General features: G+C 34.5%; 1 protein-coding gene across 1 annotated transcript in view; it reads left to right on the plus strand.

Moving 5' to 3' along the window:
* Positions 1-13,936, plus strand: part of SPHKAP (SPHK1 interactor, AKAP domain containing) — a gene marked incomplete at both ends in the record, with an annotated part of 244,645 nt that overhangs the window by 187,354 nt on the left and 43,355 nt on the right. The window contains one exon of the mRNA XM_081328536.1: positions 4,347-4,457. Coding sequence (XP_081184662.1) covers positions 4,347-4,457 — 111 coding nt within the window. The remainder of the gene's footprint in view (positions 1-4,346; positions 4,458-13,936) is intronic.

Consider the following 13,936-nt stretch of genomic DNA (forward strand, 5'->3'; position numbering starts at 1 on the left):
AGAATAGCCAGGGCTAAAACAGTGAAGAAGATGGAGCCAGTAAAATAATAAACATGATATAACTTTATTTGACATGTAAAATAAATTAAAATACAATCAACCAGAGGAGTTTTAAAAATCACATTGTGAGAGCAAGAAAACTGAAAGCCAATGCTTCTTAAATGATAAGCTAGTTTGAGTCAAAACAGCTCAGGTTTTGATAATTTAATTCAAATGTTGCAAAGATTGAAGTTAGAATAGGGAAGAATTAAATTGTTTGGTCTGAAAAAAATACTTCATCTGGATTTTTGTATTCCAAAATAATTGGTCTACCACAATGGGTTCTTTTGAAAAATACTTCATTATCTGAGACCTTTCAGAACAGGATGTAACTGTGTAGTCATGTTATCAAGAACAAATCTACGGTACATATTCAAGATATAGTCCTTCTGTATAAAATCTAAACAATTAATTCATTAATAATTTGCACAGAGATTATAACGTACATAGCACCCCGCAAGAAGAACAATGTTTCCTGCTGTTATGTCCTATTCTGTTCTTTCTTAGATTTATACTCTACTTTTCCTCAAAAGTTCAAGACATGGGATTTAATTTATTCATACAGCAGGGGGTTGGACTAGAAGACCTTTATTCTATTCTATTCTATTCTATTCTATTCTATTCTATTCTATTCTATTCTATTCTATTCTATTCTATTCTATTCTATTCTATTCAATATTATAGAAGTTTTTAAAAAGTTAAGAAAAAAAGGGATTGACCCACTTTTGATTTTTTTTCTTAATACATATTTTAAAGCTTATAACTTTAGGCCACATCAGTGAACTGCTTTCATTTTTACAGCATAACATTGACCATGTGAGATATGTGGTCCAAATTATTAGTATATTATGATCAACCATGCTTTTACCATTACAGATGTATTATGAAGATATGTATCACTGAAAATTTCATACAAAGGGAAGGAAAATCTACCTAGCCTTCAGTTTTGTACCTGCAGATTTAAAATAAATCCATAAGAACTTACTTCCATTTTTCTATTCATCTGTGTGCTATTTTCTTTTTCTTTTTTAATTCTGTATGATAATTTGTATGATAAAAATTAGCATATTTTAATAGCATGAAATGTTACCTTAGGATCTTTGGAAATAAATCCTTTTATTCTCACCAGAAACTATTACATTACAATGAAGCTTAATTTTTTTTTCTCTCCTACTATAGCCTCAGATAGCTAATAGCAAAATTTCATTTCCACGTATGAATAACTAACTACTTTTATTTTCCTCATTTCTTCTATGTGAGTGCTTGTTTTACAGAAATTTCATTTACCTGAATTAAGACAAATAGACTTATGGAGAGTCCAACTTCCCTAAAATTCAACTGATAGTCCTTTTAGTACCTTACCATACAGAGTGGTCATGCATAACATTATCTGCTATTCCTTAACTGATAACCATTTCCATAGGCTGTTTCTAAATATTGGAGGCTTTTTCCCTCTGATATTTATATTCAATTCTCAAAGTTTCCAGCCAACACTGGAAAAGAAACTGCCAATAGGTCATCGACATGGAAATAGTGTTTTACACCATAAAAATAAATGCTGACAAGTTATGATCCTATTTAAGTTACCAGATTGAACAAGCATCTTCAGAAGCATTCTATTAGCAGCAATTCCTGCTCTTTACAAACCAAGAAACCATGCTTACAGTGCTGCAACAAGCTAGGTTTTTAAAACACAGTTAAATGTAATAGTTAATTCTGAAGCAGTTAAATTATTAGTTTGAATAAAACAGGAATCTAACATTTATTTTACAATTTCCTGATGTACTGTATATGTTTCCACTGGAACACGGGGCAATGAAAGTACTACTTGTACAGCCAAAAGGCTTGATTATATCTCGTTACTGAAACAGATATAATTATCTGAATTCTCACGTTATTTAAGAAGGAGAAATTGTTTTCAGGTTAAAAAAAAGGTAGGCTCTTAGGTAAAGTTCTACAATAGATAAAATTAGAAAATATATTTCAGAAAATACTTTGCTTTTCACCGTATACATGTGTCTCTAAATATAGATTTACATTTAATTTCTTTTTGAACAACTGTTCTAAATCAATTTTAGATTTTGCATTGGCACTGATTACTTGATTTCATTAGTTAATAAACTTGGTATTTTCAGAAGGCCTTTCTAGTCAATTTATCTCATGCTATTCAATTTCTGATTAAAAATATGAGTCGCTCTTCTATATTATAGATACCTTGTCTCAAAGATGATACTATTTATGCCCCAGCAGTAGAAATATTAGAAATATTCTAGTGTCATCAAGAATTTTACAGAGTTTTATTCTTGGAGTACCCCCAAAAGCATCCGATAGATTTTGCTTACGTATTTGGCGTAGGCCTCAGATTGATATTTGGGAAGAAAAAAACCCAAATAAAATGAGGAATGGAATGCAGTGGAAGTAACACAGCTCTCTGGAATCCAATGAGGAGATCCACTAACTTTTTGTGAGATCAATAACTTTTTGTTATTGATCCAATTTTTTATTTATGTCCAATTATCCTACATCTTTTTGGCAGACAGTATAATGGCACATTTACTAATTCAGTTTCTCAATAAACTAGACCTACCATAGAATGGAACTTTTAATATCTCTTTCCTGCCATCTAGTGCTCATCCAGATTTCTGCATGTCAGACCTGGCACTTCTGCCTCATGCCTTATCGTTGTTGTTTTTCCCCCCCCAAAAGGTCCTATTCCTGCAAACCCAGTAGCCATAATAGTCGAAGGAAATCTGAAACAGTAATCACTGTCTTTTCTGCAAAAGAATTAGTATTTCAGGTCTTTTTATTGCTATCTAGTAATAATCTGAAGTTTTGCAACCCAGTTATATATAAGCTTAATCATGATAATAGTAAAACAATAATAGTACTGTATTATGAGGCTGCTATATTTCACATATTACTTGGGATTTATGCAAGGGCTGTAAATGTGATTTTAAAAGTTCTGGCCCATTAACTAGCATGGCCCCTAAAGGGAGAAAAAAAAGTATCATAATGTGGTTTAGTCTGCATGCCTTACACAATATTCATTTTTCATCAGTTTATAGTTATTATTATAAAACAGTTGTAGTTTATTTTTCATCATAATTTTTCTCTTTCTTTCTAGTATCTTTAATGTACTACTATGATGCATAGTTTTGATCACGACAATTTGCATCCTGTTGAAATGGGGGGATGCTGGGCACTTCCCTTCTCATCATTTGGAATCATAAACACATTTTCCTACAAGATTTTATTTGCAAACAAATGTAATGTGACTACTTATAATTTCAAACTAGCATTAGCATTTGAAAAATAAGGCCTCTCAATGAAAGGAGGCAAAATCATTTTTATGTAAAACGATAATGTCTCTTTCGTAAGAAAGTAAGTAATATACCAGGCTGCATTTTTAAAAGATTATTTAGTGGCATTCCAATAATTGGAAAAGGTTTTGCTTTAAGGCATTGTTCATCAACCACTAGCCCCTTCAGAGACTACAATACTAAGAATGTCAAGGCAGGAAAAGAGTTTGGAGTTTAAGAATACAAAAATTTCTTCATTGGCTATGATTAAAGATGAGTTGGAGCATCCTCCAAGATTGGGATAAAGAAGTTGGAAAAAAGATTTTATTTCTAGTCCAATCCAGATAATTGACAATGATTTAATTAAGCCATAAATTAATTATTAGTTTTGTAGTTCATATACTTGGATTACTTTAATCTAGAGCTTTCCATTGCATTTACATTGAAATGAGTAAGTAAATTTTAACTCCAGATTACAGTATGAAATTAGAATGATTGTGATATTCTCCATTCTAGCATACTAGAATAAACCTTAACTAGTTTTTCTTGAATAGATGTAAATTGTGGATAAAGTAACCACAACACATGCACATACTATCTATTGATCTCTCCTGTACAAAATCATAATTTGTTTAATTGATTTTTTAAAATTTACTGCAGTTGATTTGTTGTAGCACCTTTAAATGGCATGGGTGAAAATAAAATTATTTTGAAAACCTTCTTTAACCAGTGCAACCTAGAACTAAGGAGAAATTTCCTGACACTGAAAACAATTTATCAGTGGAACGGCTTGCCTCTAGAAGTTGTGGGTCTCCATTACTGGAGGTTTTAAAGAAAAAATGGAATAGCTATTTGTCCAGAATGACATAGGGTCTCCTGTTTGAGCAAAGGGTTGAACTAGAAGACCTCCAAGGTCCCTTGCAACGCTCTTATTCTGCATTGTATATAATGCTGTATTCAGGCTCATGATTTCATTTTGAGAAGGACTATGATTTTTTTCCCCAACAGGTTCTTTGCAGTAACAGCCTGCTAGAATCAACAGACTATTGGCTCCAAAATCAGAAGACACCATGTCAAATTGGCATCATGGAGGATAAGATGGATAAGAATTGCACTTCTGTAAGTCCTTTGTAGAGGAGGATATGTAGAGTCATAGCTGTGAAAGAGCATTTGTCACAATAAAATTGCATATAAATTAAAGGAAAGTAATGCCTAATGGAATTACTGATTATAACTGAACTGAACTGAACTGAAATGAAAGTTATTCAATGATATAATTATGAGTGGGGTTTTTTTGTTGGAAGTGGCGCCTATGATCTGGCAGTTGTTTTTCCCTGTAGGGAGAGCGAGAACATAGGATTCAGGATGAAAGAACTATGCATGCCAAAGAAGATAGGACAAACAATTACTGTCATTTCATTTAATATTTTAATTTATGTTCTTAGAAATGAGGCATGGATTTTATTGGGGTGGGGACAGGAGAATAAAGAAACAGAAAGGTATAGACTTAACCAAAGCAACCAAGAAAAGGTCTTACTTGACACAATGTAGATAAGTATGGTGTGACTGAGAGGGATATTTAATGATACCGTAGAATCTACAGGATAGATGGACTTGCTTGCTAAGATAAACAAAGAGAGCCCTTAAAATACAAAGTATAGAAACAAAAAAAGATCATTGGTTTAGGAGATTGCTAAGCAAATTTATAAATGCATTTTGAAGTCTTTTCTAATTAAGGAACAGAGTATGCATCTAAACTGAAATATTACATTTATTAATTCTGTTCTTAAAATAACTCTGAATTGCCATCAGTATCAGTTTTAAATATTTTAGAACAGTCATCTCCAATCTGAACTCTTTCACATGCATGGGATCACAGTACCCGTAATTTCAAGCTGTATTGGTCAAGATTTATACTTTTTAAAATTAGCTTTGCATCTTTTGGCTGTGTCCTCTCCCTCCGTTTGAAACCTAAGTTATTATTAGTAATTATATATATTTTTAGTGCTCATCTGTTGCTTAGTGCTTAATTTTAAAACACCTTAATTACATATCACCAAGGAAAAAGAAAAAAATAGTTTCAGGAGGTTAGTGCTATAGCAATAAAATAGCCATGGCTATTTCCTGAGGATAGTTTCTCAGAACTTCACAGTTTTGCAAATAGAAAGCTAATGCTTTGCTTTAAATGATTAGATTCATAGGGTCCTAATGATAGTTAATAATACGGATTACTTCCAAGATAAATGTTCTCTGCTTCAGCTTTGCACATGTCCATTGCTGCGATTTGATCACAGTACTGGTCCATCTGCTTTATGCCTGTCTGTTAATTATTTGCTGCCTAAAAGGGGGAGTCAGGATAATTAACTTATGTAAAACCTCCCTATCTGATTTTCCCAACCTGATGCTATAGTACATAGCATAAATTATGGAATTAGTATATAATTTCCTTATTTTATATATTCATTACATTTTTCTTCTGGGAGCTCAAAATAACACACTAGGGTTTCCTTCCTTATTTTGTTATTGCAATAACCCTGTGAGCTAAGTTGGCATGAAAGATGATGATTGGTCTTAACCAGTCATGTCAAACTGCTGGCCTGCGGGCCGGATGTGTCATGCTGAAACTGCGCATAAAATAAGTCAGTTGAGCATTCTATGGCATTAAAAATAAATCCCAAGTTTACTTATACAAGAAATATAAATACATTGTTCTTTCACATCATGTTTTTATCCCAATCATTTTGCAGCTGAAAGTCTATTTGTTCTCTCTATTTTAGACATTGTAGAATGGATGGAACCAATGTAGGTGGATCCCTATTCTTACTCTCTTTTGAGTATGGCTCCTACTTGATCATTACTCAGTTTTAATAAAATTATGAAGACAAACAGTTGACCTCTGTTACCCATATGCACAGCGTCATTTTGCATGTAAAAAGACATGCAACTGCAGCAGCTAAAATAGCATCTTTAGAAAGAGGTAGTCAGATACAGTTACACAGAGCATTCTGAATAATTTCATTTAATCTATATAATGGAATTGTTTCTGGAAACTCTGTAAAAATTCCAACTGATATATAAATTTATCCTCAGAAAATATTTTGACACTTTAAAGAAATATCCATATAAATAAAAATCTCAAACCTCTCTAAGTATCATTAAAAATGAAAATAATTTTAGTGATTGTCCACCTTTGAGTGATACTATAATAACTGGGTATTTAGAAAAGCTATAAGTAATGGTATCCAGCAGGCCATTTGGTTGCTGGGTGCTTCGGTGGGGATCATCATTTTACAAACATGATATGTCTGTGATTTTTTTGAAATGGATTGCCAGGGAGAATTTAATACACTTTTGCCTGTGTAATGTTATGATTTGGTGCTATCTTGGATCAAAAATCTCAGTGTGGCCAGAATTATTTCAGGTATAAACAAGAAGTGCCCTGCTAATTCTTAACATATGGTACCAAAGGAAGCAGATGGCAAGTATAACATAAATATTTATTGGCATATTTTTGTTAAGGATTTATCAGAAGTGACAATTAATTACATTAGAACCAAAAAGTAGTCAGCTTTCATTACAACAAAAGATTCATAATTATTTCTAAATGCTATAAAATATGCAGAAAAGGTTCTGTATGACCATGCCAAGTATTTATATGGAGAACAACTTGTAATATATTTATAAATTTACTGGAACATTTTTAAGATTGCATGATGGTGTAGAAACAAAAAGATAAAGTTAAGATGAAAGCTAAATTTAATCTGTTTTGATTTATATTTAAGTTAAAGGAATTTAAGTCAATGCAATTAATATCACAATTTCCTATGTATTCAATGATTCCCCTTTTCTGTGACATTTTAATTTGCAATTTTGTGCCATACATTCTAGTGATTATATCCAGTAATTTTGGAAGTAACTATGTATCAACCAATCCATTATGGCATGTTTAGTAAGCCATGCTTCAAATAATTTTGGGTTAGGGTGAAGCAGAAAACTGAGGTCTGACTGAGATAGCTCTGCTTAGCAGAACTACCTTCACTTCTCTTGAAGGAGTAATGTAATTTGTGGCAGCATTTTGACTTGAAAAAGGCATCAATCTCGATGCTTATAATTAACTCATTGAAGCATGCAGCTCCATCATTCCTGGCTGCTTTGCTTCAGCTGAAGTCCTTTAGCACAGCTTGCCGGTGCCCAGCCTTTGGAACACCAACTGAGCTGAAGGTACAATCAGTTGAAAGGCACCTCAACTGAGCCTTCAGCTGAAGAGAAGCATTTTTTGCTACTTCAGGTAGTTCCTCAAGGCCTAAAGAGAAGCGATGCTCCTCTTCATAAGAGGATGTAGGTTTTAGAATGGACAAGTGTTGGGCAACTGAGTGAGTATGACAATTTCAGAATCATTACTGGAAATAGAAGAGCTACTTAAAGTGACTAATTCTCTGCCTTCTGCTGAATAGGTTATTTTGTACAGTATTTTTGTCAGCTAGCATCTGAATGTTAAGTGTTTCAAAGAGAAAGTTATATTGCTGCAGGTAGAAATGTTTTTATTTTTCTAGGTTCTGCATTTTAATGAGCCTAACCCAAAGGGAGAAATATAACAATCTAGAAATAGAGGTGAGGGAGAATTCCTTCATTTATGCTGCCCAAGTTATTTTCTAAGTAATGTTGAAAATCAGTTTTTTTAAAAAACACCTTCTTGAATTGACGAATAAGACCTGTAAAATTCATTGCTAGAGGTTTTTCTATGTTTTATGCCTCACTTTAGATTAATGTTTTTTTCCTGATTGTTTTTGCCTTCTTGAATCTAAACTTGAATTAATTATGGAAAACACCTGAAGTATAGTTAATTGCCTTCAAGTATAGATAATTTTGCTTTTAAAACTTTAATTTACTGTGGGTTTTTTCCCCTTTACTCCAAGAGTAAATAATCTTTATAACTCTGAAGGCTATTAGTACCATAGTCCTGAATGGTGCATCAAAGCTACATGTGTTTGGGTGTGCATGTCCCTATACCAGGGGTAGGCAACCTTGGCTCTTTTATGGCTGGCTCAGGAATTCTGGGAACTGAAGTCCACGAATCATAAAAGAGCCAAGGTTGCCTACCCCTGCCCTATACAATTTTATACCTGGTGAGCAGTAAAATTTCACAATACTGTACATAGCCAGTTCCTGATAAATAGTCAAATTCCAAATTTGATACTAATTCAAAATTACAGTAACATCTTTAACATTTAAAGATTTTTCCACAAATATGCTAATATACATTAATATACTATACTAATTGGAAAAGTGGTATTATTCTAGAGGTCAGGGAATGGTTGTCAGAAATGTCTATCTGTTCTTGGAAGAGGCAATACTTTCTATCAAAGGATGCAGCAATATGTGTTATTATGGCAGAGATTCTGTGATGCCATAATAATTTCATGCATTGTTCATATTATAGTAGTGAATTAATTGGTAAACCAATGACTGTTGATAAGTATAAAATATAAGGTTTTATTTCAGTTCCTTCTTAGTTTGTATCTTTCATTTGCATTTTTACTTTAAAGGTTTAAGCTTCAAGATTGTTTTTTTGGGGGGAAACAATAATTTTAAAATATATTTTCATTTTCTTTACTAATCTGTGCTGCAGAAATTTTGATCACTATTAGATGGCACCAAAGAAATACAGAACATTCTTTTTTTCTGTCACAGTATGATTATGTGCATTTTTACAGCACAGATTTGGTAGGCCAACTTTGAAACAAAAAGGAATTAAATAGAAAGCTGGCATGCTGCCAAGCAAGACATGGCTTTAGCATAGTTATTTACGGAAATGCCTTGGGACCCCTTAAAGGTCCCATTAATATAAGTGAGAGTATCTAGAGTGCCTTATGTTAAATGAGTAGTTTGCGATTGGCCTTGCCACTGAGCATTCATTCTGTTAATAGTAAATTCTCCCCCTGGCAGCTTTCTTTTAAGAGCATCCAGCAGATGTTCTTAAAATTCCTAATTGTTCCTGACCTAAATGCATGAAGATGACCAGTGTTTCTGAAATTTCATATTGCAGTTATCAATTTTTTTTTGTTTCTTAAAGTTCCAGATTTCTCTCTCCCTCCTTTTTGTAACTACTTCTTATTAAGTGAATTAATTTTCAGCAAAACTATATGCTATTTTTAAAATCTTGCTAACCAAGTTTCACCCAAGTTAAGACTGTGACAGGTGTCTACCTTGCCTCAAATCCAAATGCTGATGATCAACGCCTCTGGTGATTCAGCTATTGTCTATTAAGGAATCTCAGTGTAGTTTGCTTCAACGTTTGGGCATTATGTTTCATGGCAGCTGTGTGGAATAAGAAGTATAATGGTGATATAACTTATCCCCAACATATACTGTAGCTGGGAAGATGGGCTAATGACATTCTTACTATGTTATTTAGGTAGGAAAGTGAATAAAAATAAGGGCGTTCTCAACTTATTTAGAAGGGCATCTGGCTCAGCTCCATCCAACAGCCCCAACTGTATCCTGAAGTAAGGGATTGCTTTTATCTGTTGTGAATATCCAAAATTGTTTAAATGAGATAGGTGGCCATATATCAGGGATCCTCAACCTTGGCAACTTTAAGACTGTGGACTTTAACTCCCAGAATTCCTCAGGCAGCTTTGAAGTCTACAAGTCTTAGAGTTGCCAAGGTTGAGGACCCCTGCCATATATATGTTGAAATAATAATAATCACTGCTACTTGTTATTGCACTGATTCCTCTGTCGGCAATATTGAGTATCAAATATCAAAAACATCTGCCAGGTTATCCCACTTCCTTTACATGAATGATCTAAGCTGATTGGGGGGAAAAATCTGAAATAGAATTGCTACTCAACACTGTCTGTACACACAGTCAAGCTACTGCAGGGGAGTTTGGACTAAACAAATGTGCCATTTTCATCATTGACAGAGGAAAAATAATGAAAATTGAAGGAATCAATATGCCTTATGGAAATAACATCAATAATCTGAATGAATATGATCATTACAAATACCTGGGCATTCTTCAAACTGACAACATCAAGCACACTGAAGTCAAGAAGAAAGTTAGAAATGAATACATCATAAGGGTGAAGAAGATCTTAAAATCCAAACTCAATTTGGAAGTACCATCAAGGCAGAATTGAGAAGACAGCAGTATTGCTAAGCACGTTGATTTGTGCTTAGATTGTAAGCCACCCTGAGTCTTCGGAGAAGGGCGGGATATAAATGGGATTAAAATAAAATAAAAAAAATATAGCAAATGTTGCCTCTGCAAAGAAGCTGAAGAAACAATGGACCACCCAATTAGCTACTGCAAGAAGATTGCACAGACTGACCAAAACTAATGACAAAGTAGTAGTAATGGTACACTGAAATATCTTGAAGATCTACCATTTGCTTGCAAACAAGAATTGGTGGAACCACAAAATAGTCAAAGTCAACCAATTCCCTTCAAACTAGCACTAGCACTCCGACTAGCAGGCTTATGTCCGACACCTGTGGCGAATTGATGAAGGCTTCACTAGATTGCTCAATAAATGATGGGCATCAATTTGCAATGAAATGATTATCATTGCTGTCTTACATTTGGTATATTATAGCTGTGTTTCACAGTAGCTGAAGAACTACAGGAAAATGTTCTAATTTAGCAGGTACTTCAGTCTAACATTTCTGACATATTGACATTTTGCACTTTTTAAAATGTAGGTGTTTAGAAAAGAATACTGTAAAAACAAAACCATGTCTAACAAAACAGTATTCAGAAAACAAATTATTTTAACCTTAATCCAGTAGAAAAAGTAATTTGTACAGCCATGTCAAGAATACTGTGTGAAATGTTCACATATGGTATTCATACAAGGCAATAATATTTCATATCTTGTTTTGCACCTCACTGTTCCTATAAATAAATTCAGGTCTACCGATTGCAAAACAGTTTTCTCTAGCCTGACGCTGTACAGAATTCCCAGCAGGTATAAAATTATTCCTCACTGATTGAACATCTGCTGATGTATGTGGGTGGTCTCTCTTCAGTCCAGGTAAGAAAGAAAACAACTGCCTAAGAAACGTAGAGGACCACTGACAGAACTGAGTTAATGGGACCGTTTGTCAAAGGTATTTTTTCATAACAAGAAAAAAAAATTCTAGTTCTCCCCCTCCTTCACAGACTTATGATCCATACTGAACCCTCAAAGTAGATGTTAAGATAAATTTATTTATTTATTTATTTAGATTTATATACCGCCCTTTCCCGAAGGACTCAGGGCGGTTTACAGGGTATTTAAAAGAAAATCAATACAAAAGTTAAAACAAATTAAAAAAGATTAAATAAAACCCTGAGAAAAAATAAAAACCCAGTTAAAATTAAAAATTAAAAAATTCTCAGCCTGGGCCAGAGAGCTCGAAGAGCCAGGTCTTCAGGTCCCGGCGGAATGAACGGAGGTCGGGGCAGTCCTAAGCTCCGCGGGCAGCTGGTTCCAAAGGGCAGGCGCGCCCACTGAGAAGGCCGTATCCCTGGGTGTTACCCGCCAGCAATCTTTAACTGGCAGCACCCTGAGAAGACCCTCCCTGTGGGAGCGCACTGCACGAAGGGAGCTTGATGCTGGCAGCAGGTGTTCCCTCAAATATCCCGGACCCTCGCCATTTAATAAACAATAGTAATAAATGTCAAATTTATGCTGTGTACATTAAAGTCAAGGCTTAGGCTAATAACAAGTATGTATTAATGTTCAGCTAAACCTCTCTTCCCTAGAATTATACAGTGGCATTTAGGATTTCATGAGGGTATATTTAAATTGTCACATTAATTGAATTGATGACTCCAGTTGAAGTGAACAAGTTGACAAGTGCTGATGATTCACAGTTCACATAAGATGGCCACAGAAGTCTCAAAGAAAATGGTGCTATTTTTACAGATTTTTAATATCATATGTGTTAAAAATAGGCAGGAAGTGACAAAATAAGAATTATTGTCACAACAGTGTCTCTACTTTAACTAACAAGGGCAGACAATTCTACAGGCAGATGCTGTAAGCATAGGTATTTCAACACTTTTTAACCTTTTTTTCCTTCTTTAGTTTAATGGCACAATCCATACATATTTGTTCTTCCATGTTCTAGGATACTAAATTGCAGGAGTGAGAGTACCAGGGTTTGCACTATATGATTTCAGAATGCAAATAGAATACAATTTTTAAAATTCCTATGGACAGGAATAAAACTGTAGCAACAATCTTCAAAGTAAACTTAATAACTGCAAAGAGAAAAATTCTTCTCCAGCCTTCAGTTTATTGTCCTAGTTTACAAGATAAAAGAGTTTTGTGTTGATCTAATAAAATGGAAGGTAATGGTCTTCCATTTGGAGTCCAAAGCAGTATGATCCATTCTATCCTTTAGATACATTTTTCTGATGCATCACACGAATAATAGGCTTGATTTCATTCTGTAGGCTTCTGTTCCTGAACAGTCCTCATTATTTAGAAGTAAAAACAAACAAACAGATTTTAGCTGCCTAGAAAAAGGAGAGCAAACATCAAAAGAAAAAATATATTTTAAAATATTGAAAGAAACACTGTATTGACAAAGCACTGAAATTAAAGTCAGTATAATAGAGAACAAAAAAGAGCCAGTTTGGTATAGTGGTTAAGGCATCAGCCTAGAAACTAGGAGACTGTGAGTTCCAGTCTCGTCTTAGGCTTGATCCTAGCTGGGTAAGGAAGGAGCAATGGCAAACCACTTCTGAAAAACCTTGCCAAGAAAACGCTAGGGAATTGTCCAGGCAATCAAGATTCAAGACTGACTCAAAGGCAGCTGCCTCCCCACCCCAAAATAAATGGAGAACAACAAAAAAAGGCACACTAGAAGAAGTGGTTTAGGAAAAATATTTCAGGAATGTATGGCAATATATTTGTGGTAAAATTTTATATATTAATCTTCAATATTTCAGTGCAAAAAGTATAAAATTAGCATGAATTATTGGAGGAGAATCATTTTGATTTATGATAGTCAAAAATCAAGAGCCCAGTAGCATTTTTTCAACTTGGTTTTTTAAAAGCAAAAGCTTTTGAGAGCTGCAACTCAGTTGATCAGATTAATAAGGTAAAGGTAAAGGTTCCCCTGCACATGCGTCGTTTTCAACTCTAGGGGCCAGTGCTCATCTCCGTTTCAAAGCCGAAGAGCCAGCGCTTATCCGAGGACGTCTCCGTGGTCATGTGGCTGGCATGACTAGACGCCAAAGGTGCACGGAACGCTGTTACCTTCCCACCGTAGTGGTCCCTATTTTTCTACTTGCATTTTTACGTGCTTTCGAACTGCTAGGTTGACAGAAGCTGGAACGAGTAACAGGCGCTCACTCTGTTACGCGGCACTCGGGATTCGACCCGCCAAACTACCGACCTTCTGATCGACAAGCTCAGCGTCCTAACCCACTGAGCCATCGTGTCCCATGATCAGATTAATAGAGAAGCTAGATTGATGCAGGATATAATTTGGGATGACAGTGGGAAAAGATGGGGGGGTGTTAAGTAAATACAGGGTACAGATGAGACAGTTTTTGAATATCTTATTAAATAGCAATTGTACTGTGTTAAAACATTGT

This window comes from Vipera berus (assembly GCF_964194415.1).
Source record: "Vipera berus genome assembly, chromosome: 5".
Taxonomy (NCBI): domain Eukaryota; kingdom Metazoa; phylum Chordata; class Lepidosauria; order Squamata; family Viperidae; genus Vipera; species Vipera berus.